At 43.8% G+C, this 22,513-nt stretch overlaps 1 protein-coding gene across 2 annotated transcripts in view; it reads left to right on the top strand.

Annotated features, from left to right (window-relative positions):
* The window catches only part of KANK1 (KN motif and ankyrin repeat domains 1), a 152,708-nt gene that overhangs the window by 60,839 nt on the left and 69,356 nt on the right, over positions 1–22,513 (top strand). The window contains exons 1-2 of one of the 2 annotated variants that reach the window (XM_066604211.1): positions 4,213–4,490; positions 17,233–17,336. In XM_066604211.1, coding sequence (XP_066460308.1) covers positions 17,300–17,336 — 37 coding nt within the window. In that variant the 5' untranslated portion in view covers positions 4,213–4,490; positions 17,233–17,299. Of the gene's footprint in view, positions 1–4,212; positions 4,491–17,232; positions 17,337–22,513 lie in introns of those variants that run through there. The other variant, XM_066604210.1, reaches the window with a different exon arrangement.

Here is a 22,513-nt window from a genome sequence, read left to right on the forward strand (position 1 = left end):
TAAAGCTGTCATTTGTGCACTTGCAGCGTGACTGCCTCATGTGGGCGATGCAGTGAATTACGCTCGTGTGAAGCCATCCTTGTATTGACGTCTTAAAGACTTTTGTGTTCTCACAGATGTTGTTAAACTTGAGCTTGTACGACAAAATATATTTTTGCAGCTTTGCTATCATTCAGTCACAATGATAACGATTATCAATCGAAAAGTATGGACCTGGGTTAATTACACACAGCAGTGATCACAGGATCGCACGGAACATAAAGTCCTAGTAAGCCATTTTCTAACACACAGAACCTACTTAAAGACAGGAAGAAATACATCTGGGTAAATATACTAAGCGTAATGCTTGATGGATATGGATGCCTGCCAGGAGATACCCAACGTGCCAAGCAACCAAACTGATTATCACACTTGCTCTGTTTTGACAGATTTGGAGCAATTTCCTACATTTGTCCAGCTCTTAAATGCTTCCATCATACAATAGAATTGCTAAATCTCATCCATTTGCTTCCCCTGGCACGATAAACCATGTGTTCAACTTGTGTATGAAGGGCCAATTTACCCAAGGAGTTGCCTTTTGACACAACTGCACAACAGACGTCTGTGGGTACGTGGCCGTGCACAACCGGATGCATAGTTTCTGGTTTATAGACTTGTATACATTTCCAATGTGGTGCCCAAGAGTCCCTCCTGAAGACCGACTACACCTGCTGCCGCGTGCTACGGAGGTTTTCAGAAACTGTCTGGCAGCCAAGAAGCAGCACAACGTTGACTTTGCATTGATCCGTACAAACTGCAGCTAAGCTACTGAAATAAAAAGCAAGCAAACAAAACCTAGATTTGCAGTTCCAAGGGATTATGTGCCTGACAGATCACATACACATTAGCTTCTCATATAGGAATATATTGGCCATTTATAGCACACATATACCATACAGGTTTATATATGAAGCTTGCTAGGATTGTTTGTTCTGTTGCCCCAGTGGTGCCCAGGGCCAGCACCCAGGTCATTTTTCTGTTTAACGTGCCACCTTAAGGCCCATTTAGACCCGACGATTCTTGCTCAAAAATCGCTCAAAGCCGTCTTTTGAGTGATAATTGTTGTGTGTAACTGCACTGACATTGTGCAGTTTTCATTAAGCCGTCGCTCATTGTTGTCTTTCAGTATGCTGAAAGATCAGTTATCAGGAATTCATAGCGGGATACAGCTGATACTATTGTTTCAGCTGCATCCCGCTCCTTGAACACAGGCGGGGCATGAAGAACACAGCGGTCCAGCTGTGTTCTTCATACTACGAACAGAGTGCACAGCTGTATACCCGCTGAGCGCTCCGTGAACATCTAGGGTATGAAGAACACGGCGCTCCAGCTGTGTTCTGCATACCCCAATCAGAGCACTCAGCTATATACCAGCTGAGCGCTCCAAGAAGAGAACAGCTGAATGCAGAAGACAAGCGGCCCCGCTTGTCTTCTGCATCCCACGCTCGGAGCGCAAAGTGATTGCTCAAAACTTGAGCGATCACTTTGCTAAATGCACACAACGATTATCGCTCAAAAGACATCTTTTGAGCGATGATCGTTGTGTCTAAACCATTACCCACTTGGCTAAGAAGGTGTTAAATCGGATCTCCTAAAAATGAGAAAAATGTTACAGGGGTTATGTTCATATTAACATATAGCGATTTGGAATGCTGCACATACAGAACACTTCTGCAGTTAGTGGTCAGCACTTTGTCTGTTTTGATGATTGTCTCTATATGGGTTTCAGAGGTGGCGTAACTTGAAGCTTCCGAGCCCCAATGTAAAATCTGTAATATGGCCCCCAACTATAATGCTTTCTCTATAGAAGAGGAGCCTGGGTGCAACTGCATCCCATATGGTTGGTTAATGAATAAGCATAAACTATTCCCTGTCAAATGGGATCATAAATAACTAGCCTTCTCATATATTAGTCTCGGTTACATAACTGACTGCAGAATACTCCATTTGTATCTCTTCTGTCTTGGTTCATGAACCCCTGTGAACAAAGCTTACTCAACTCCCTAGTATACATCTCTACTCTTCTCGCATCTTCTAGGTGCCCTCCTTAAGGAGAAACAATATCCTTCCTGACCTACATTTATCATGTTCACTGAAAAGGTCAGTCTGACTCCAGTACACAAATGCAGGCTTAGAGACATTGACATAAAAGAAGCCACTAGCTCTTAGGGCTCACTCACATGGGTGTATGGGCGCAGCTTATTACACGCTTCATTTTCACACACCTAATACACAATATAAACGTATATATCATGCTTATTTACTGTGTATTTAACCCCCATAGCCTATATTGAGCGTATAGCACTCCAAAATCGAACATACTGCTTTTTTTTGCGCACACACGTGAAGAACACACGTCTGAACGGCCCAATGTAAGTGGGCTTTTTAGACTGTATTACGCAGCCCCCATATGTCTGTGGGAATGAGCCCTAATACACAGTCCTATAAGCACATTGATTTACATTGGGCCAGTCAGACATCAGTTTTTTTTTCTTAATATATATTATATTTGCAATTATTTTTTTTATTATGCAGCTTTTTTTCCTTTTTTTTTTTTTTTTTAACCTATTGTAACTTTTTTTATAACACCTATATTCATGACATCATAGAAGACCTCCTGGGGGTCATTCATATATTTTTTTCTTTTTTAAATTTCGTACTTTACCACTGTAGCTGGGGCATCCATAGGAGACGCATCCATGGAAGCTTCAGTTACAGGGGAAAACATCCCCCTGTAGTGACAGTAGTCCTTAACGGAGCTGGTTTGCGTATGCTAGGGTCCTGCAGCTCTGCTCTAACAGGGGGCTCCCGGAGGTCACGTGATCCATGGATCACACAGCCAAAGTAACAATTCCGCTTTCTCTCTGCACTACGTAGCACTGAGCATTGAGCGCTATGTAGCCTGCAAGAGAGAAGGCAGAATTCTCGACTGTGATTAACCGCTTAGGACCTGACCTACTCCTGCTTAAATTCAGGAACAGGAGCTTCAATCCCTTGCCATACTTCTGCCATTGTATTTAGCCCCTTAAGGACCAAGCGCAGTGAAAATACAGCGCTTGGTCCTTCGGGGCTAAAGACATATTTTTATTTTTACAATGGGACCCTGCAGGATGGATCTCGCTGTAGGGCATCTATCGGAGGCCTTCTGTGAATTGCCATGTGTTGTAAAAATATATATATATTTTATTTACAATGGATATACAAATGATGGACATCACCATATGGCATTTGTCATCGTCTCCATTAAATTTATACGTCGGGGTACCAGTGTAAGTTAAACATGGCTGCTGAACATGTAAACACAGCCTTGCTTGGTGTACATTATAGTCTGGGAGAAGCAGGTGCAGTTATACGAGGGCTGCCAGTTGGGCATCACTGCCGTAAAACTAGAATATCCAGGTCAGGCCACATTTGGTCATGTTGCTATAAATTACAGTATATATAGGTTTTATAGCCTTAACCTAATGGGAGTATTTTATATGCTGGTAAAGAGTGCCCCAGAGTGAAGTGCACAAAGTTTTTTTTAGTTTTTCAAGAGGGGCATGTCATATTTGGACAGTCCTATCGTAGTTTCTAACATAAATTATAGTAAATCTGGCGGGCTTGTGAGGCCATGCCGTTTTATTGTCCCTGCCCACCTTATAAAAGTAGCGGAGCTAGTATAAAAAAAATTCCAAAGGATCCAAATTATGCTGCAAATACTGCATGTGCCATAATTGTGACAACTACACACTAGATGTTTGGCATACAAGAGTTGAACAAATCCCCCCCCCCCCAAATCATGTTCGGGCAGCAGGTATTTTTGTACAGGTGTGTCATTGCACTTCTGTATATTCCATCCATAGCTGCCAGTCTCCTTCTCCGATCTTATCTGCACTATATTGACCCCATGGTCTGGCGGTATGCAGCTCTGCTGTTGTCAGCAGCTTTCGAGAGCCAAGTGTGGTTCTCGGGTGACCCTAAGAAGAGGAAGGTGTGCGCTTAGTGTTGGGCTTGCTCCTCTTTAATCACCGCTTGCAGCTGACATGCCGCACTCTGCGGTTAATGAACATCTAGGGAGTGTGAAGGATTGTGTCACACTGTCATCTCCTCAGCCAAGGCGGCTGTACAGGAATGTCCTGCATTTCCACCAGCTGTTTTCTTAAACCTGCTGGCTGAGCCGAAAAGGAAGTCACCTGCGCAATGTGCACTGGGCTACATCTCCAGATCCGCCTGGGGTCTGTCTAGAAGGATGAGCCCTGCTTCCCTGCCGCCTCCTGCTAGGCTCGCTGTCAGCCTCTGTCCGCAGAGAAGCAAAGTTTTGGATGTGTGATGCTCTTGGCTAAACTTAGAAGCAGGCTGGAGCTGCGGCGTATTTAGGCTCCTCATTCGCGGTGTCACTTGGTGTCATGTTGCACCTTACTGGTAATGCTCTATTTCTTACCCAGATCAAGTAAACCCAGGCGCTTCAGGTAAGAGTTTGGAAAAGTTAATCTTCCATGGCATGAATTGTTGCTTTGGTTGAGATGCTGTGATTCTATATGGTCCATAGTGTGCATGGCATTAATGTCAGGGGATGGTGTGTGTGTAACGGCTATAGTTTGTAGCACTGAGATGGGATGGAGGTATACCTGCGGTGCTATGTGATCTGTACATAACACGTGTCCGTATGAACGTCGGTGCCAAATAAGTGCTACACCTGTAGGCTACAACCAAGACACATCATGGAGTCATACACAATGTATTTAATATTTTCTAACAATAAAGATACATTAATCCTTAAACTGGTTTTTAATAGATACATTCAAATAGATTACAAACCGATACATATAAAGTACCCTAGCACAACAGAATGGGTAAATAGATGATACTATTATCATATATAAATAGCTATCATAGATATGCCCGTCGCATGCACAGAGCAGCATAAGTGAGTGGCACTGCATAAGTTTTGGATCCGATGACATCACGGATCCCTGACGTGTGTCACCTGACTGCTGGGACCAGGGTGATGTGCTGCACTTCTCCAGGGTGCATGCGTTACTTAATACGCAGCAGGTGGGTTTCATTGCAGATTACTATATAAGGGAGGTCTGGATAGTTGGGCACACAATCCCCTTAAGGAAGGTCTGGATAGTTGGGCACACAATCCCCTTAAGGAAGTACGATGAAACACATGCCGGAGTTTGGTGCACCATAGGGGTTTGGCAGTATTGCAGTATAGTGTAATTGATCCCACGGATAGGTTGTGATTCTGTAAGGTTGGTTATGCCACCTGTGTTTAGTATTGCACTTTATATCTTTATGGGGGTGCTATGTTATAATATTGTGATATTGCATGTGTATTGTGGGGTCAAGTTATGTAGGTGGACAATGTATGTGTATTATGTGGGGCTGGTTAATGCGTTTGCATTTTACTATTAGATACTTATAGGTGCGTTTACGCTATTAGTCTTTAAAAAAACCAAAAATCGCTGGCTCCTTCAAACTTGAACAATAGTTGTTCGGTGTAAACATGACCAATGATCTAATGATTAACGATAATTTGTTCACTTATCGTTCATTTCCTACAAGCAGGAAAATTATTGTTGGCTCATTCGTTAATCGCTTGGCTTAAATGCCAATCGTACAATTGTTTTTGTTCACTGTTACAGCCAATGATTAGCGAGCGAACGATTCATCTGCCTTTATAAACCGGCAGAACAAGGGAAATCTGATATTATTCGCTAATGTGAACGACAAATCGTTACGTGTAAAGGCACCCGTAGGTTATTAGACTCGAAGAGAGTAATGCCTTTGTGTGCATCTATATAATGATATACTATTTACCATTTAGGTGTGCCAGGGTACTTTAGACGTGTCTGTGATCTATTTGAATCTATCAGATAGCTTGTAATATTTTTGATAATGCCGTACATAGCAGACCTGTAAACCATATTTTGGGCTACAGCGACCATGGCAGGGCCACCAATGAGGTGAAGAAGAGAGCCTCTTTCCCAACCCTTTGGATGCCACGGTCTACATTGGCAGTAGCAGTAATAGGTTGACTGGCTGGGATTAGAGCTAGCTGTGGTCTAGGCTGCTGCAGCAGGGGTTTGGTTGTCCGTTGCCTCCAGCTCATGCTGCAGGCTCAGCTCCTGAGTCTGCGCACTATACGTGTACGGCAGTTTGCACTAACAGTTTGGTGGCTATGACGTACATATATGTTGCCAAGTTCAGCCTATTACACTCACCAATGTTAATCCAGAGAAAGGTAAAACCCTTAAGGTAGAAGCCAATTTTCCTCATTTTAGGGGGAAAAAAATAATTTCCTGACTTCAGTCTGGCAATCGGAATAATCCCTGGATCGCCGACCCTTCTGAAGTAAGTAGTGACTATAACCTGTAGTATTACACTAAAAAAAGGCGTCCAGGCCTCTCTTGTACTCCTATTGAATTCGCCATCCCTACGTCCTTAGGCAGAGAGTTCCATAGGCTCACTGCTCTTACAGTAAAGAACCCCCTTCTATGTTGGTATAGAAACCTCCTTTTCTCTAGACGTAGAGGGCGCCCCCTTGTTACAGTCATAGTTCTGAGTATTAACCTTTTATGGGAGAGATTTCTGTATTGTACCCTGATAGATTTATACATACTCATTAGGTCACCGCATAAACTTTTTTTTTTCTAAACTGTAGTACGCCTAAACTGTACTATTGTAGTCCGCCCATTCCATTTATTAGTTTAGTTGCCCGCTTTTGGACCTGCTCCAGCTCTCATATGTCCTCCTGAGTACCGATGCCCAAAACTGTCCACAATATTCCATGTGTGGTCTGACCAGTGACTTGTAAAGAGGAAGAACAATGTTCTCGTCATGCGCCCCTAGACCTCTTTTGATGCACCCTATGATCCTATTTGCCTTGGCAGCAGCTGCCTGACACTGGTTGTTCCAATTGAGTTTACAGTTAATTAAAATCCCCAAGTTTTTTTCCATATCCATGTTACCCAGTGGTTTCCCATTTAGTGTGTAATGGTGACATGTATTTCCTCTGCCCATGTGCAGAACCTTACATTTATCTGCCCAAGCCCCCAACTTATCCAGATCCATTTGTTCCCCACTCTGTGTTTCGCATAGGAATGTAAAGCACTGAACGAGAAGTGAACGATTCTCAACGCCGATCTGCCTCTCTAAACAGGCTGAATAAGTGCGAACGAGTAAGCCGTGACGTGGCTTGTTCAAACGAGAATCGGCTCATCAAGGGCATAACGGAGGACTGCCTCTTATCTTTGATAGCAGTACAGCAGGGGTTAATAACATTCTGGCTCTATATAGCCAAAATAACTGATGGTTGCAGTGTGTGGCCCCTTTTTCAGATGCTTGCCAACCCCTTAGTGACCAACCCATTGCCTTTTTACATCCTGGCTTGCTGGGCTTTAATCCCCAGGGATGTAAAGACATGCTCCCTGCGGGGATTAAAACCCTGCAAGCTGTGGACTTCACAGCTCCATGCTGCTGGCTTCCGGGGGTAGTCGACAACCTGGAGCCATCATCCTGGGCCGCGGGACCCGCCCCTTCCCCCGATCATATGATCACCGGCATTTACATATAACACTCAATGTAAAGTAAATAAAAGTTAAAGATTCATCTGCCCTAATGGATCGGACCCATCAGGACAGCTGAAAGTACTCACCCCCATCCTCCGCAATGTCCCGCAGCGTTCCGGCCTCCTGGTCCCGACAACGCCTTCTGCACATGCGTGCCAGACGTCAGAGTAACGCGCAGCCCGGGTAATTTAAAACCTTTCTGACTCCCGGCCAGCATGTGTATCCCAGAGCATAGAGGTATCACCGGGAGCAGCTGTATGCAGTTTCCAGTCACATGATCGCTGCTATCCAATGGATAGCAGCGATCATGTTAAGTGGGGGGAAAAAAGTAAAAAAAAAAAAATTGTTTCATCTCCCCTCACGGTACCCAAGACCCCCGGATTTATCCACAGACCTCACCACGGCCTCTGCGCACGCGACCGCCGCCTAAATTACGGACACATGTGCTAAAGCTGCAGATTGCCAGGGTAATTTAAAATCTCCCGGCTACCAAATGTAGCCAAGAGCCTGGAGACTTCACAGGGGGCTGCGGTACGCGATCACGTAAAAGTAAAAACAAGATAGTTTCACCTCCCCTCACGGATCCAATCCGTGAGGGGAGGTGAAGTTACTTACCTAAGGCCTCCGGCGATGTCGCCTGATAAGATCTTTATCTGCAGATTTTTCCCCCAACTTCAGCGCATGCGTCCATCGGCATAATGGTGGACCAGAACATTTAAAATCTCCTTGCTCCTGGCTACTAAAGGTAGCAGACAGCCTTGAGCAGTGAACGAGGACCGAGGTGAGCAGCCCTCAGTCACGTGATCGCCGTTATCCAATGGATAATGGCGATTACGTAAAAGTTAAAACACAGCTAAAGTTTTGAATGCTCCTTTCGGTTTGAGCCCCTTTGTGCATGCAGACATAATATTAGCGCCACGATGGGTATGTTTCTGAACATGGGACTGGTGGGGTAGTGAACAGGTGAATGAGCAAGTGACATCACCGCTAGATCGTTTGTGATCGCTCAGCTTGTTTAGACAGACACCTTTGGCGCTTTCAAAAGAGCATCATTCATCATCGTTAAGTCTTTCACATTCATTATATTAGCGAATGGAAAAGAATGAAGGAGCGCCGTTTTAAACTGAACGGTAAGTTAACGAGCCAACGACTATTCTTATGTGTGCATAAAATGAACAAGTGAAAAGTGAACAATTCTCGTTTTTTTGTTAACTTGTTGGCTCGTATTTAGACCAAATGGTTTTTGCTCATTTGAAGTATTTTTTGAACGATAATCGCTCTGTCTAAGACCACCCTTAATCGTGATGTCTTTAGCGGGGCTGTAGCAGAGTGCTTTGGGTGCTAGGCTCCGCCCCCTCATTCGCCCCTAAACTCCACCCCTCAAAGTTCTGCAGCCAAAAATGGAACAGGTGAGCAGGTAATTGGCTCGTGTTCTCTCTGTAGGCTTTTTACTAGGCAGTCTTATTTTCTAATGTGTTCTCTGCAAGTGTAAGGTACAGTTTACAAGTCCTAAACTGCCGTTGTGGAACAGATACATATTTTACAAACCCAGGGTGTGTGCGCTAGTCTTCCAGCATTATACTTTGTCTAGAAGTCTACTTACACCCACGTGAGTGTTGATGTAGTCCTGCCTAGACAGACCCTATGACATTAGATGAAGTAACCAATTAGTCTGTAATTGTATTAGCTTTGTTATCTTTTAGAATAGTTTTCAGCATTAATGACGCTTTATGCCGCAGGCTGGAGATGACGGGGTTGTATGATTACATTTACCTTCACATCTTTAAAGCTGCAGATTGTGTTCAGTGTTTCACCTATACTTTTAAATAAGGATGTTCTGCCCTCTACTGGCAGAAAAGAATTGTCATAAACTATGTATTTGTAAGGTAACAAAATATTCTTGAAATGGTGAAATTCGAGTTCGATACAGAAGGTTTGACTTATATATACTGCATACATATGCATGCCTCTTCGGATCTATTTAATTCTGCCTGACGAAGGACCCTGAGAGGTCGGAAAGCTCGCTATAACATCATGCATTTTTGTTGGCTATTAAAAGGTATCATATATTCAAGATTACTTGGTTTCTCTTGCTGGGAACAATCATATTTTGTAATCCAGCGAGACGCTACTTTTGCTTTCCGAAGGTCTCTATCACATCAGATCTATAACACAATCGAGATAATCAAGACCGTTCATCTGGGCTGTTAGGTTTCCCCTCTTCTCTTTCCACACTGCTACAATGTATCCGTTTGGAGTCCAGGCCGTGATTAACCCCCAAATGTTTGCTGCTTGACTCCGTTGTATTCACTTCATAACTTTTTCTGTTCACCGACCGTAAACCTAGAAAATGGCGAGGAATTAAAAAACTAATTACATTAGCAAGTTGTGGAACTTTTTGTTATACTGTGATTGTTTTATTTGGCTGCACCCATTAAATAGTTAATAAGGGGTACAGTAGATGTGTGTTTTCCTTCAAGCCGCGGTTGAGCGTGAGCTGTTAGGACACGGTTCAGAATTTACAGTCTTGTGACCTTTGGGTAGGTGAGACGTGTGACTAGGAATGCAGCGAGGACTCTTCCGTATGAAAACCTGTGATTTAGCCTGTCATTGCCTAGCAGCTTTCTTAGCAGTGGCATGTAGTGACTTTTTTTATTCGTTTACCTGGAATGTTGGTACAACCACTTGTATTGCTTCAGGCTTTGTTTCGAAGTTCAACAAACAAAACCGTAAGCAGATAAGAATTTATCTTGTAATCCTTATATATTTCTCCTGACTGCATATCTTGGACTGTGTATGGATGTGAATGTCTGTGTTTCCCCCCAAAAAAGATACTGTGTTATCATATTAATTTTTGCCCTAAGAGAAGCACAGTGTCTTATTTTCAGGGGGAGGGTCCTATACTCACCTGGCGGCGCCTGGGTACCTCACGCTGGCCTCCGGTGCTGCGGCTGGCTGCAGTGTAATCCTCAACGTTGACAGAGGTTTCTCTTTCAGGTAACGGTGATTGGATCACGAGCGCTGTTGCTCAGCCAATCAGAGCTGGTACTCAATGAACAAATCACAGCCATTCAGTGATGTCATTCACTGAATGGCTGGCTGTGAATGATCGAGTGCCGGCTCTGATTGGCTGAGCCACGGCGCTCGTGATCCAATCACAGCACTCACTTGCTGGAGGCGGGGTATTCAAAGCTCCATTACCAGAAAGAGAAGTCTCTGTCAACGGAAATAAACAGATACCTGTTTCCCCACTATTGATTTCAATGGGTTTTCAAAAGAAGGAAAGCTTTACAGTTTGTTTGTGTACCGTTTTAAGTTAAAAAAAACTGAAACCAGACGGAACCGAAGCACATAATTAGCTTTCCGTTTTTATGACCACCCATTCAAATCAATAAGGAAAAAAGGATCCATTTACTTCCATTTTTAATTCTGCTTCTCTTCTTAGAAAATGGAATAGAGAAGGGCCGGCTGCACACGGGCGGGTTTGCATTGCGGAATCCAGAGTGGGCGTCTGCCTTCGGATTCCGCAGCAAATACAGCTCATAGCATGCTATGGCGAGACGCGATTTCCTCCACACTGCCATTCTGTGCAGAGTTCGCATAGACGGCTTCCATTGAAGTCAGTGGAAGCCGACCGACCCGCGGCCCTTCCGCAATCCTTGCGGAAAGGTCATGGGATCCGCGTCATAGCCTAGCAACGGCGCAGCATAATCTGTACTGTGCATGAGCGATGGCCGACATACCCCCAGCACAGATTAAGAGACTGAGTACAGGTACGCGAAGGTTACCAGCCGGGCACAGGGTCGAATACTGCTGCGGGATCAGACCGTTGATGTGCAGGTGAACAAACAGAATTATGACTGAAAGGCAAAACGCAGGTGTGAGCCCACCCTGGGGGACTTCACAGGAGCGTAGGCTCATTTACACGCAACTAAGCGCTGTCTTTTTGTGTAATGAACTATGTCTCCTTGCGTGATATGCTGCGTATTTCAGCTGCAAAAAGAACACGTCTCCTTGTGTATTAAATGCGCATTTGTGTATCCCCTCCCCTCTTTTTACTTCTATGGGGGTTGGATGAGTAGAAGCATTCCAAAATGTATTATCACATAAAGTGACACACGACAGATTTGAAATGTGGGGTCTGGTCAGCGAATGCAAAACTTGCTTGAGAAGTAGATCAGGCAGAATTGGATTGTGGAGGAGTTTAACCACTGGTCAGTTCACTATGAACGTTTTAGCTAAAAATGGAGCCTTTGTTATGTTCCATCTGAACAATGTCAGGACATGAATATAAGCATTATGTGCCTGTATCATACTGCTTATATAGATCTTGTTATTTGTATAGCGCCAACTTATTCCGCAGCACTTTTAGGTAATTTTTTTTTACTTATTATCCCCCACCTAGCTGGGTACCGATTTTACCAACCATGGAAGGCTGAGTCAACCTTGAGCTGGCTACCTCAACCATTCGGGGATTGAACCTTCAGGTCGTGAGCGGGAGCTTAGGACTGCAAACAAGTCTGCATTTCTGCTGTCTGCACTCTGCGCAGCATGAGGCTCTTATTCCACTTCTGTACAGAACTCAATTATACCTTATATATGTAGTCCAACGGTGGATGACCTATAAAAAGTTCCGTGTTGTAACTATTCATACATAATACCCGGTCAATATTCTGCGTGTCGTCTAGATTTCCTGCGCAATTCTACCTGTAAAAAATTATACTAAAATTTTGGTAGTTGTCAATAATAATCAGCCAGTCACTGCTTGCTGTGCATTTAGCCTGGAGCCAATATTTAGCATGCAGGTATGACACTGACGTGTAATAACAGAGCTGGAGAAGGCGGTTGAATATGGGTCCCTATACCTGAATCCGCCCCTATACAGGAATCCTGTAACAGCCATGCCAAGTGCACATTCCTCCTCGTTGTACTAGTAGTTGTAAAGCAGGTGCCGGCCGAGCGTCATTGTAACCCCGCCTTTATATTAACAGCGCCATATTTTCACACATTGGTTTCCTGGAAAGGTTTGTTGTAGCTCGGGGCACTGTTCCAAGCGTGTACTTACATAGAATTCAGGTGGGTGGGTGGTGGGGGGGGTTGGTTACTGGGATTACAAAAACTGGGGTTTAAGTGATTTGAATTCCATCTTTAGAAATATTTTTGCTTCCCTTCATTTTGCTTAGAGTATATTATAATGAATGCAGCTGAACTCCAATACCAATCTAAGGCCCGTGTCACAGGAGCGTATGCGTGTTTTTGCATATGTTTTGGTGTATTTTACTGTACAACTCGTGCGCAATTGTGTGTGCAAAAAAGCACGTGCACCGATCCTCTCAGCCATTGAAATGGCCAATTAGTTTAATGAGTTCAAGACGTGTTCTTCTCCTGCGCGTTCACACTTGAAAATAGAGCACGCTACATATTTTTCTGCGTGACTGAAATGTACACACAAAAATTTTGTGCACATGTAAGCCCATGTGACACGGGATTAAAGGTACAGTACATCTTCAATAATGGTCAACTGACCAACTGTTCTTTTTTCTAATTCCTCTGTCAACATGCTCAAGTCAACCAAACATACATGTGTCTTCCATGTGGAGAAGGGAATAAGCCTCTGCCAGACCCTTTTGCCAATGTCTCCTGTGGAAAGAAAGGATCAGGCATGTTGAAACCCCCCTCTCCCTTCCTCCACACCCCCTCTCCCTTCCTCCACACCCCCTCTCCCTTCCTCCACACCCCCTCTCCCTTCCTCCACACCCCCTCTCCCTTCCTCCACACCCCCTCTCCCTTCCTCCACACCCCCTCTCCCTTCCTCCACACCCCCTCTCCCTTCCTCCACACCCCCTCTCCCTTCCTCCACACCCCCTCTCCCTTCCTCCACACCCCCTCTCCCTTCCTCCACACCCCCTCTCCCTTCCTCCACACCCCCTCTCCCTTCCTCCACACCCCCTCTCCCTTCCTCCTCACCCCCTCTCCCTTCCTCCTCACCCCCTCTCCCTTCCTCCTCACCCCCTCTCCCTTCCTCCTCACCCCCTCTCCCTTCCTCCTCACCCCCTCTCCCTTCCTCCACACCCCCTCTCCCTTCCTCCACACCCCCTCTCCCTTCCTCCACACCCCCGCTCCCTTCCTCCACACCCCCGCTCCCTTCCTCCACACCCCCGCTCCCTTCCTCCACACCCCCGCTCCCTTCCTCCACACCCCCGCTCCCTTCCTCCACACCCCCGCTCCCTTCCTCCACACCCCCGCTCCCTTCCTCCACACTCCCGCTCCCTTCCTCCACACTCCCGCTCCCTTCCTCCACACTCCCGCTCCCTTCCTCCACACCCCCGCTCCCTTCCTCCACACCCCCGCTCCCTTCCTCCACACCCCCGCTCCCTTCCTCCACACCCCCGCTCCCTTCCTCCACACCCCCGCTCCCTTCCTCCACACCCCCGCCCCCTTCCTCCACACCCCCGCCCCCTTCCTCCACACCCCCGCCCCCTTCCTCCACACCCCCGCTCCCTTCCTCCTCACCCCCTCTCCCATATCTGCCGTTGGGTGAGAAGCGGTACACCTCCATGTGCTAGTTGACTGATTTCTGCTGACTTTTCTCTAAGGCTGGGTTCACATGGGGCGGACTCTCCACACACATTTTTAAAATTGAGACTAAGCAGCAAATTGTACTAGATTTCCAAAAACCTTGTTCATACGCTGCCAACACTTCGCTGCGGACAAGCCCCATGGAAACTGATGTGCGGCGCGGAATTCAAATCCGCGACATGTCAATTTTGACGCCATTTCTGCTGCCGGCTCTCTTCCCTCTATGGGGAGAGATTTCCACAGAAGAATACAGGCTGAAAAGCTGCTTCGAACCCGCGCCACATGGTGCAGGTTTTAAAGGAGCTCTTCAGCTGCGGAAATCTCGCAGAATTTCAGTGTGGTCCCGCTGTGGATATTCTGCGGTGTTGTACCTCTAAAGGGCTGTGCTTGGTATCCTGGGGTGGCACTTGCAGGGCAGGGTTTCTTCAAACTGTGTGAAAACATTTTTTTCTATAGTGTGTGTACAGCTAGTTGTATGTATGTATGTATGTATGTATATATTCAATAGCAAAAAAATAGCTGAAATCTAACATTTTGACTTTGCTTGGAAGGTGGACTGGATATAGAATATTCAGGTTCATCATTGGAAGTTCTACAAGAAGGACATGAAGTTGGTGATGCCCACAGGACTTTGGTCCAGTGTTTTTGGCCTTGGTAAAAAATTGAGACTACAGTGGGACAGCAAGCAAAAAAAAAGATTGGGTTGAAGTAAGGCGGCCTTTGTGGTGGGGATTATAGATTACACATTTTGGACAGTAAAACTGGAAAGTACAAGTAATCTTAGCAGGTCTAAAGGTTCCAAAACGTGCAGAATTTGCTTTTTAATCTTGATGTGGAGTCTATGTTCACACAACTATCCTTCTACTCTATGACCCGGTAAACGGTCGGTAAGGAAACAATCTGTCATTATTCTGTAGTCCACTTGGTGTCGCTGTACAACAAGAATGGAAGTAACACGGATGTGTCCATATAGAAGACATCCACAAGTGCATATCCATGGGCAACGGGAGGCTTTTAGTTTCTTCCAAACTGTTATTTTTAGGTTTATTTCAGAAAGTAGTGTAACAATCCACAGAAAGGAGTGCGTGGATCACCCTGGGACAGAAACAACTGCTGGTTATTCTTTAACACTTTCCAATCCACTGTCTGACGTCTGAAGACATTCTGATTGAAGGCTGTACAGCTCTGATGTTGGAAGACGTATGGCAGGGTATTCTTACTGTATATTACTGGCCGCTCTGTTGTCGGGGGCATCTCCAGCATGTCCCATACCGCAGTACTGGCTCTAGCCAGCAGATGGCACCATTGTATAATGGCAGAAAGAGAAAGCCCCCTAGGTAACCCTGAATCCAAAATTGGTTGAAGGACACCCCTCTAGTGTGTGTGTATGTATGTATGTATATGTGTGTATATATATAATATATATATATATATAATTACACACCGTGTGTGTGTATGTATATATGTGTGTGTGTGTGTGTGTGTGTATATATATATATAGAGAGAGAGAGAGAGAGAGAGAGAGAGAGAGAGAGATTCATTTGTGTGTGTGTGTATATATAATATATTTGTGTGTGTGTGTGTGTATATATATATAATATATAGTGTGTGTGTATATAATATATATGTGTATATAGTGTGTGTGTGTATATGTGTGTGTATGTATGTATATATATATATATATATATATATATATATATGTATATACACACATATTTGTGTGTGTGTGTGTGTGTATATATATGTGTGTATATATATGTATATGTATGTGTGTGTATGTGTATATATATATGTATATATATATATATTTTGACCGAAGCCGGTCCTGCAAGAGTAGGAGAGCCTTTCACAACCACGTTTGTTTGAATCTGGACTACAGGAATATTCACATGGGAACAGTAAAGACAAATTATAATTATATATATATTTTTATTACATAATATAATTATAACTTGTCTTCACTGTTCCCATGTGAATGTTCCAGTAGTCCAGTTTCAGACAAACATGGCTGCCACTCATTTAGCTGAAGCATGTGCTATATTAATGGCATACTGACATTCTAACCCGTCTTTACAGCTAATATTAGGTTGGACTGTGTTCCTGCTCCAGTAGGTGGAGTGTGGAAACATATATGTTTGCCAGAATTGCTCCTTCTCTGTACCTGTTGCTATTAAAGTTTGTTTGTTGTACATTTTTGTTCTTCTTTCTGCTAAACGCCATCAATGCCCCCCTGTTCTGTCTTCCTTTTTTGGCAAGCGGAATTACAAAATCCTCTGTGCCAACTTAACCCAGTAAAAGAATAAAATGACTGAATCCTATGTTGTGTTTTCTTTTTTGTTTTTGTTTTTTGCCATTTGAGGTTAATGTAGGGAAAAAAAATGATAGTGAAGATCTGCCTTTGCCTTTAAACTATTAAAGCTGATGTGAACATGAAATTGGCCTAGTAAGTCTCAGCGCAGAATGGATTTGTCTCCGACAAGACTCCCATTTGTTTGTCGTATTCATTACATAGACACGAGCCTTACCTGCTGTGTCCTACTCCATGGAATTAAATCTTCAGATTAGATAGAATGGTGTCCTACAACCATAATAAAGGTGTTTGGAATGGCGTTCAATAGTGTTTTTACAATCAGGGATATGGTGCATTAAAAATCAATGAAACCAAACTAAAATAGAACAGCCTGCGTTCGATTAGCGCGGCGTTAGAAACACCGCGCTAAAACGCTCGTCTGAGAAGCCTCATTAAATACAATGGAGGCTCAGTACAGCGTTTTTAGCTTGCGTTGAAACGCCCATTAAAACGCTGTAAAAAAAAACCCGCCTGCGTGAGAATGGTCTTAGAATGACAAAGGTTACTGCACTGTATATGTGAAGCCTCTTGAGATGACCACCCAACAAGAAGGGATCTACAATGGCGGGGGTATTCTCAATGTAAATGGCCAGTATGTATAATATATGGTGTAACCAGAGAAGCGGTCTGGATAAGGGGTCGTCTTTTAGGTTTTACTACGTAGTTATATTTGTCAACTAATAGGAATACTCTTTTGTCTTCCAGGTTGCTTGTAAAACTGGACTGAATGAGTAGCGGCTTTTTTTGCTGGTCATCCTGACAGCGTTCTGACATGGAGAATACGGATAGTGTCAATGGAAATCTTTATGGTACTGTAACATTTTTCATTAGACCTATTTAGCATGCTTTGCTTTGGCGGGGGGGAAGATGTTCCTTCTAATAACTCTACTTTCATCCAAATCCAGGCAACAGAGTTTATATAGATCTGCAAATGCTGCTGTTGTATTTTACATCTACAGCACCTGCTTATGATTTCAGGCAGTGCTACAGACTTAAAGGAATTGTTCAGTCAGGAGTTTAAAAATCATATGTAAGTCGGAATATAGAGAGCATGATTACCTATCTATTTTCCACAGCTCTTGTTCCTTGACCACTTTTTAGCTCTGCTTGCTTAGATAGAGCAGTGATCTGTGGCCACAGTTTAGGTACAGTCTTTACAGGGAGTTTCACATAGTCTGAGACACACCCCTTGTGTCTCATCATTGGTCCAAGCAGCTCACTCCCCTGCTTCTTCTGATTGGCTGATTATTTTTAATTTAAAAAAAATCTATATGTATTCACAGAATCACTAGGCAGTCGGTGCATGAGGAGCAGATTCTATGATTATAAAGTACAGATTACTAAAACTACCACTGAGGGCAATCCACTGCAAATATACTGAGTCAAATAAGGATTAGTAAACAGAAGCCGGCAGGGTTGCTTCACGAAATGTTAGATATCGTTACAATCCGATTCTGTATGCACCAGAGTATGTTATATATAGGGGGTGTTAGATTTAGGATCAAGCACAGCATCGTATCCTGTCCTGCAAGATTAGAAGAGCCTTTCACAGACCGATGACTGGACATGAACCTTAGTTTTCCCCATTGTTGGCACATGTGAAATTGCACACGATCTGCGCACGCTTGTTGCGCAGCACATTTCCCAATGAATACATCTAGTACAGTGAAAAAAAACGGTAGCAGGCAGCCTTGTGTATATGAGTTCATTGAGCACCAACTATTCACACAACATACTCATCTAACAACCTATTTGTAGATTATCAGTTTTGTAATATACTTGCATTACATTTTTTTTTCTGCTTTATTACTGAAAATAAAGTTTTAAGCGCCAGCTACTAGGGGTCTCCCTTCCAGAATCTTCACAATCCACTGCTTGTTGTTGGGCATACTGGGATGTGGGAAGCTGCAACAGAGGGGCGAGTATTGCAGACAGCAGAAAAATAGGAACATTTATATGGAAAACTGCATTGATAGGGCTCAAAGTGGGTGCAAACAGCAGCGAAGCCGCGGCCAGTGAGGACCTGGACTACTTCTGAAGATTTTTTGCAAACTGGGGTACACTTTAAGAGCAAGTTTTTCTTCTTATGGAAGATTTATGGATATGGTTTTCAGAAGCTATTGCCATAAAGTACATAGCTTAGTGAAGAAGAGACAAATCGTTTGCTTCTGGTTAGGAACACATGTATGGTTCATTACAACACTGTCCGATTACATTGGATACCTTGTATGTATATGATCATTACCTGAACGATCTGAAGATTGGAGCCACTAGCTATAAGCGGATGCACCTTCTTGTTAGCAGGATTATCTCATAGGCATCCTAAAATAAAGCCTTTTATCAGTTTAATGCGTCAAGAATGTGGCACCTTATGGGTTATCTTCTCACTGGCTTTGTTTGCCGTAATACAAATGTAACCTTTGTGCTCTGTGCAGGTAAACATCACATGTGTCTGCTCAGACAACTCACAAGACACGTGATTGTTATGGCTTAGGTTCAATCCAGCTTCTTCAGGACTTGTTTTGATGCTGTATAACGAGTCTAGAAGTTGACTCTTGTGTGAATCCTTACCCCCGCTATACATTCGTTAATCTACACATGACTGCTCCAATAAAGTGCACACGCTTAATGACAATGCTATAGAAACCAGGCACAACAACAATACACATTTCTTCAACCAAGCCCTGCCGCCCTAGTTCCCCCTGTCAGTAATACATGACTTGACTAGAACCTTGACAAACCAGAATAGAACATTTCCATCCAGTCATATATGCACACGACACTTTTGGGGAACCTTATTTAACCCCCTAAGGACCAGGCTGTTTTGTAACTTAAGGAGCAGACACACTTTAGGGATTTTACCCATGTCGCGGTTTTACTGCCCTAATTTTTTTCCTTTAGCTATCAAAATTAGTTTTGCTGCTTTTTTTGTCCCCTGACACATGGGGCTACTTTTTTACATTTCTTTTTCACTGACTTTTCCCCCCCGTTTTTTTAGTTTTATGGGGAGTAAAAAGCTAAAAAAAAAGGATTTTTTAAAAACATTTCTAGTTATTTTTTTTTAAATTAGTATATTTATGCTAAAATAAAGTATGAGAACAGGTTCACTATTTTGTTTCGGACGTTTTGATATATAATATGTGTGGTTTTGGATTACAGGGCTCTTATAGTGACTGTTTTGGTTGGCTCCGGCTCCGGCTTTGGGTTATTTTCTTTCTTTATGTATATATTGTTTTAGTCTGTAATTTTTACTGATGTATGTAATTATTCTCTTTACTATCTATGTCCCCCATAACGTCATATAAGACCTCTGAGGGACATTAATTTTTTTTTCTTCTATATTTGACATTTTTCCACTGAAGCTAAGGCATCCATAGGAGCCCCAGCTACAGAGAAGAACAACCCATGTAGTGACATTAGTCCCTGGTCAGGGTCTAGTATGACCCTGCAGCTCTGCTATGGCAGGGAATCCCAGCAGTCACGTTACCCCCGGGCTCCCATAGTGGAAGGTGCACTTCCACTTTCCCTTTTTTTGTACACAGCGCTGTGTACTCTGGGAAGGAGAAAGCAGAAAAAGTTAAGAACCCCTCCTGCCTTCTTCTCTGGGTTATCAGCTGTGACTAACAGCTGACAACCCCGTCCTGCTTGTGATTGATTGCAGAAGCAGGAGGCTTTAATCCCCACCGTAATTTTACATACGGCTGGGCTTAAAGCCCGGGACCAGGCGCCGTATATTTAGAGTGCTTGGTCCTTAATGGGTTAACATTTATACAGTATTACAACCAAAATTATTTAATCACTGTCTGTTGCTTTTCATTTTTAGGCCAGCTTTACATGAGCACTGTGGTTTTGCAGAATGAGCGGTGTTTTGTTTTGTTTTTTTTTTGCACGCATTTTTTGCAGCACACTTTTCTGTGCTTTTTGCGCCTGTAAGGCATGTTCATTTGCACGCAGAAAACAAAAAGATTCACCGATTAAAATGGCCAAATTTTAATAAGTTCCAGATGTGTGTTTTCCTGTGCAATTGCAGTGTTTCACGCACTTTCTTGTGTATCACACGCACATTTGTGTACACCCAATTGACTTCAGTGGATATCTTGGTGCACAAATATGCATAAAAATAGATTATGTTCTCTTTTTCTTTTTTTTTACGCAACAGAAATGCGTGCGCAATATATAGAAATGGGAACAAACTCATTGAAATCAATAGGTCCTATTCTCTGCTTATTGCGCGTGTGAATTTGATGATAGTCTTTTTTTGCAAAAAAAAGCCTCGTTTTCCCCCACAGGTGGTTTTTGGCAACTTTTTCTGTAGCCAAAAACCTCCACATTGAGGTGATAGCTGTCGATCAGTAGGGAATTATGAAACAAACTGCAAAGAGTGCAGGTTTTTTTTCCTGTAGTGACTTATTTTATTCACTTTTTATGTTGGTCTATTTGAGAGGGGATGAGGGTCCATGGCATTTATATGAAACATGCTCTGAGTATGACGTTTTCACTTGGGCTTCTTTATAGGGGGTGGGGGATCAAAACCACCAAATGGAAACTGTCTGATTTAACAAAAAACATACAATATTTCTGAGGCTGTTTTGATTTTGTTTGATATTCTGAAAGTCTGTATAGACCACTTACCGCCATTCCCTGAAAAGAAGACTTACCCCGATAATAAGACCTACACTAATTTTCGGGAGAGGCTTGAAATATTAGACCACCCCTGATCAGAGCCGGCGCTCGATCCAACCAATCACAGCCATTCAGTGAGCTTAAGCCACTGAATGGCTGTGACTGATCAAGCGCCGGTTGTGATTGGCTGGCACTCGATCCACTCACAGCACTCGCTTGCCGGAGGCGGGGTAATTTAAAACCCTCTTACCAGAAAGAAGAGAATCATCAGTTAGGCTGACACAGCAACCTGTCGCAGCGTCAGACCAGCGCAAGTACTCAGACGCCGCGGACCAGGTGAGTATAAGCCCACCCCCTGAAAATAAGACACTGTGCCTCTTTTGGGCAAAATGTAATATAAGCCAGTGTCTTATTGGGGGGGGGCTTTTTTTAAAGATTGGTCCCTTAACTAGGTGCATTACTATGCAATTTACTTATACCTCCAGCCAAAAAACCATTCCTGACTGTAATGCTGTGTCCAGACGTGGATAATCTGCCATGGATTTGCTGTGTGGTGATATACAGAATACATTTAAAACCACCTTTACACCTAGTGAAGTTTAAAGCATGCAGCAGACTTTCTAATCCGAAGCATGCTTATGTTGTGGAAATGCCACGGATCATTATTCAGAAGTTGCTGCAGTGTGTTAAACTGTGCTTCTAGTGTATGTGGAAGCAGTGGATGGTGGTACCACTGGGTGACCTTCTTCGGATGATAATGCAGCATGTGGAAGATAAATTGCTAATGCAGGGATATAGCTACAGGCTCAGATGCAAGAATACAGCTTGGGCCCTCTGGAATTCCATGCAGCTGCTTAGTTGGAACCATGGTAGTAATAGAGCCCCCCGTGCTCCTTTGTAGTAATAGAGCCCCCCCTGTGTAGTAAAGAACCCCATGCCCATGTGCAGTAAATAGTCCTTCTGTGTAGTAACAGATCCCCCATGCCCTTGTGTAGTAATAGTGCTTCCCTTTGCAGTAAGAGCCAACCGTGCCCCTGTGCAGTAATAGTCCTCCTGTGTAGTAAAATAGCTCCCATGCCCCTATGCAGTAATAGTCCTCCTGTGTTGTAACAGAGCCCCCCTTTGCAGTAATAGCCCACCGTGCCCCTGTGTAGAAATAGAGCCCTCCTGCGTTCTCCATCTGTCTGAGCCATATGCACATTAATGCATCCTTTTTGCTCCATCACACAGGAGCGCTGTGCTCTCCTTGCCTGTTATGCTGCCAGAACGGAGAAGATCTCCTTCCTCCTCTTCTTGTGCTGTCCAGTACTCAGGAGCACATACTGAAGAGGAGGGGGGGGGGGGGGGGAGGAGATGTTCTTTG

This window comes from Eleutherodactylus coqui, chromosome 5, assembly GCF_035609145.1.
Source record: "Eleutherodactylus coqui strain aEleCoq1 chromosome 5, aEleCoq1.hap1, whole genome shotgun sequence".
In the NCBI taxonomy this organism is placed as follows: domain Eukaryota; kingdom Metazoa; phylum Chordata; class Amphibia; order Anura; family Eleutherodactylidae; genus Eleutherodactylus; species Eleutherodactylus coqui.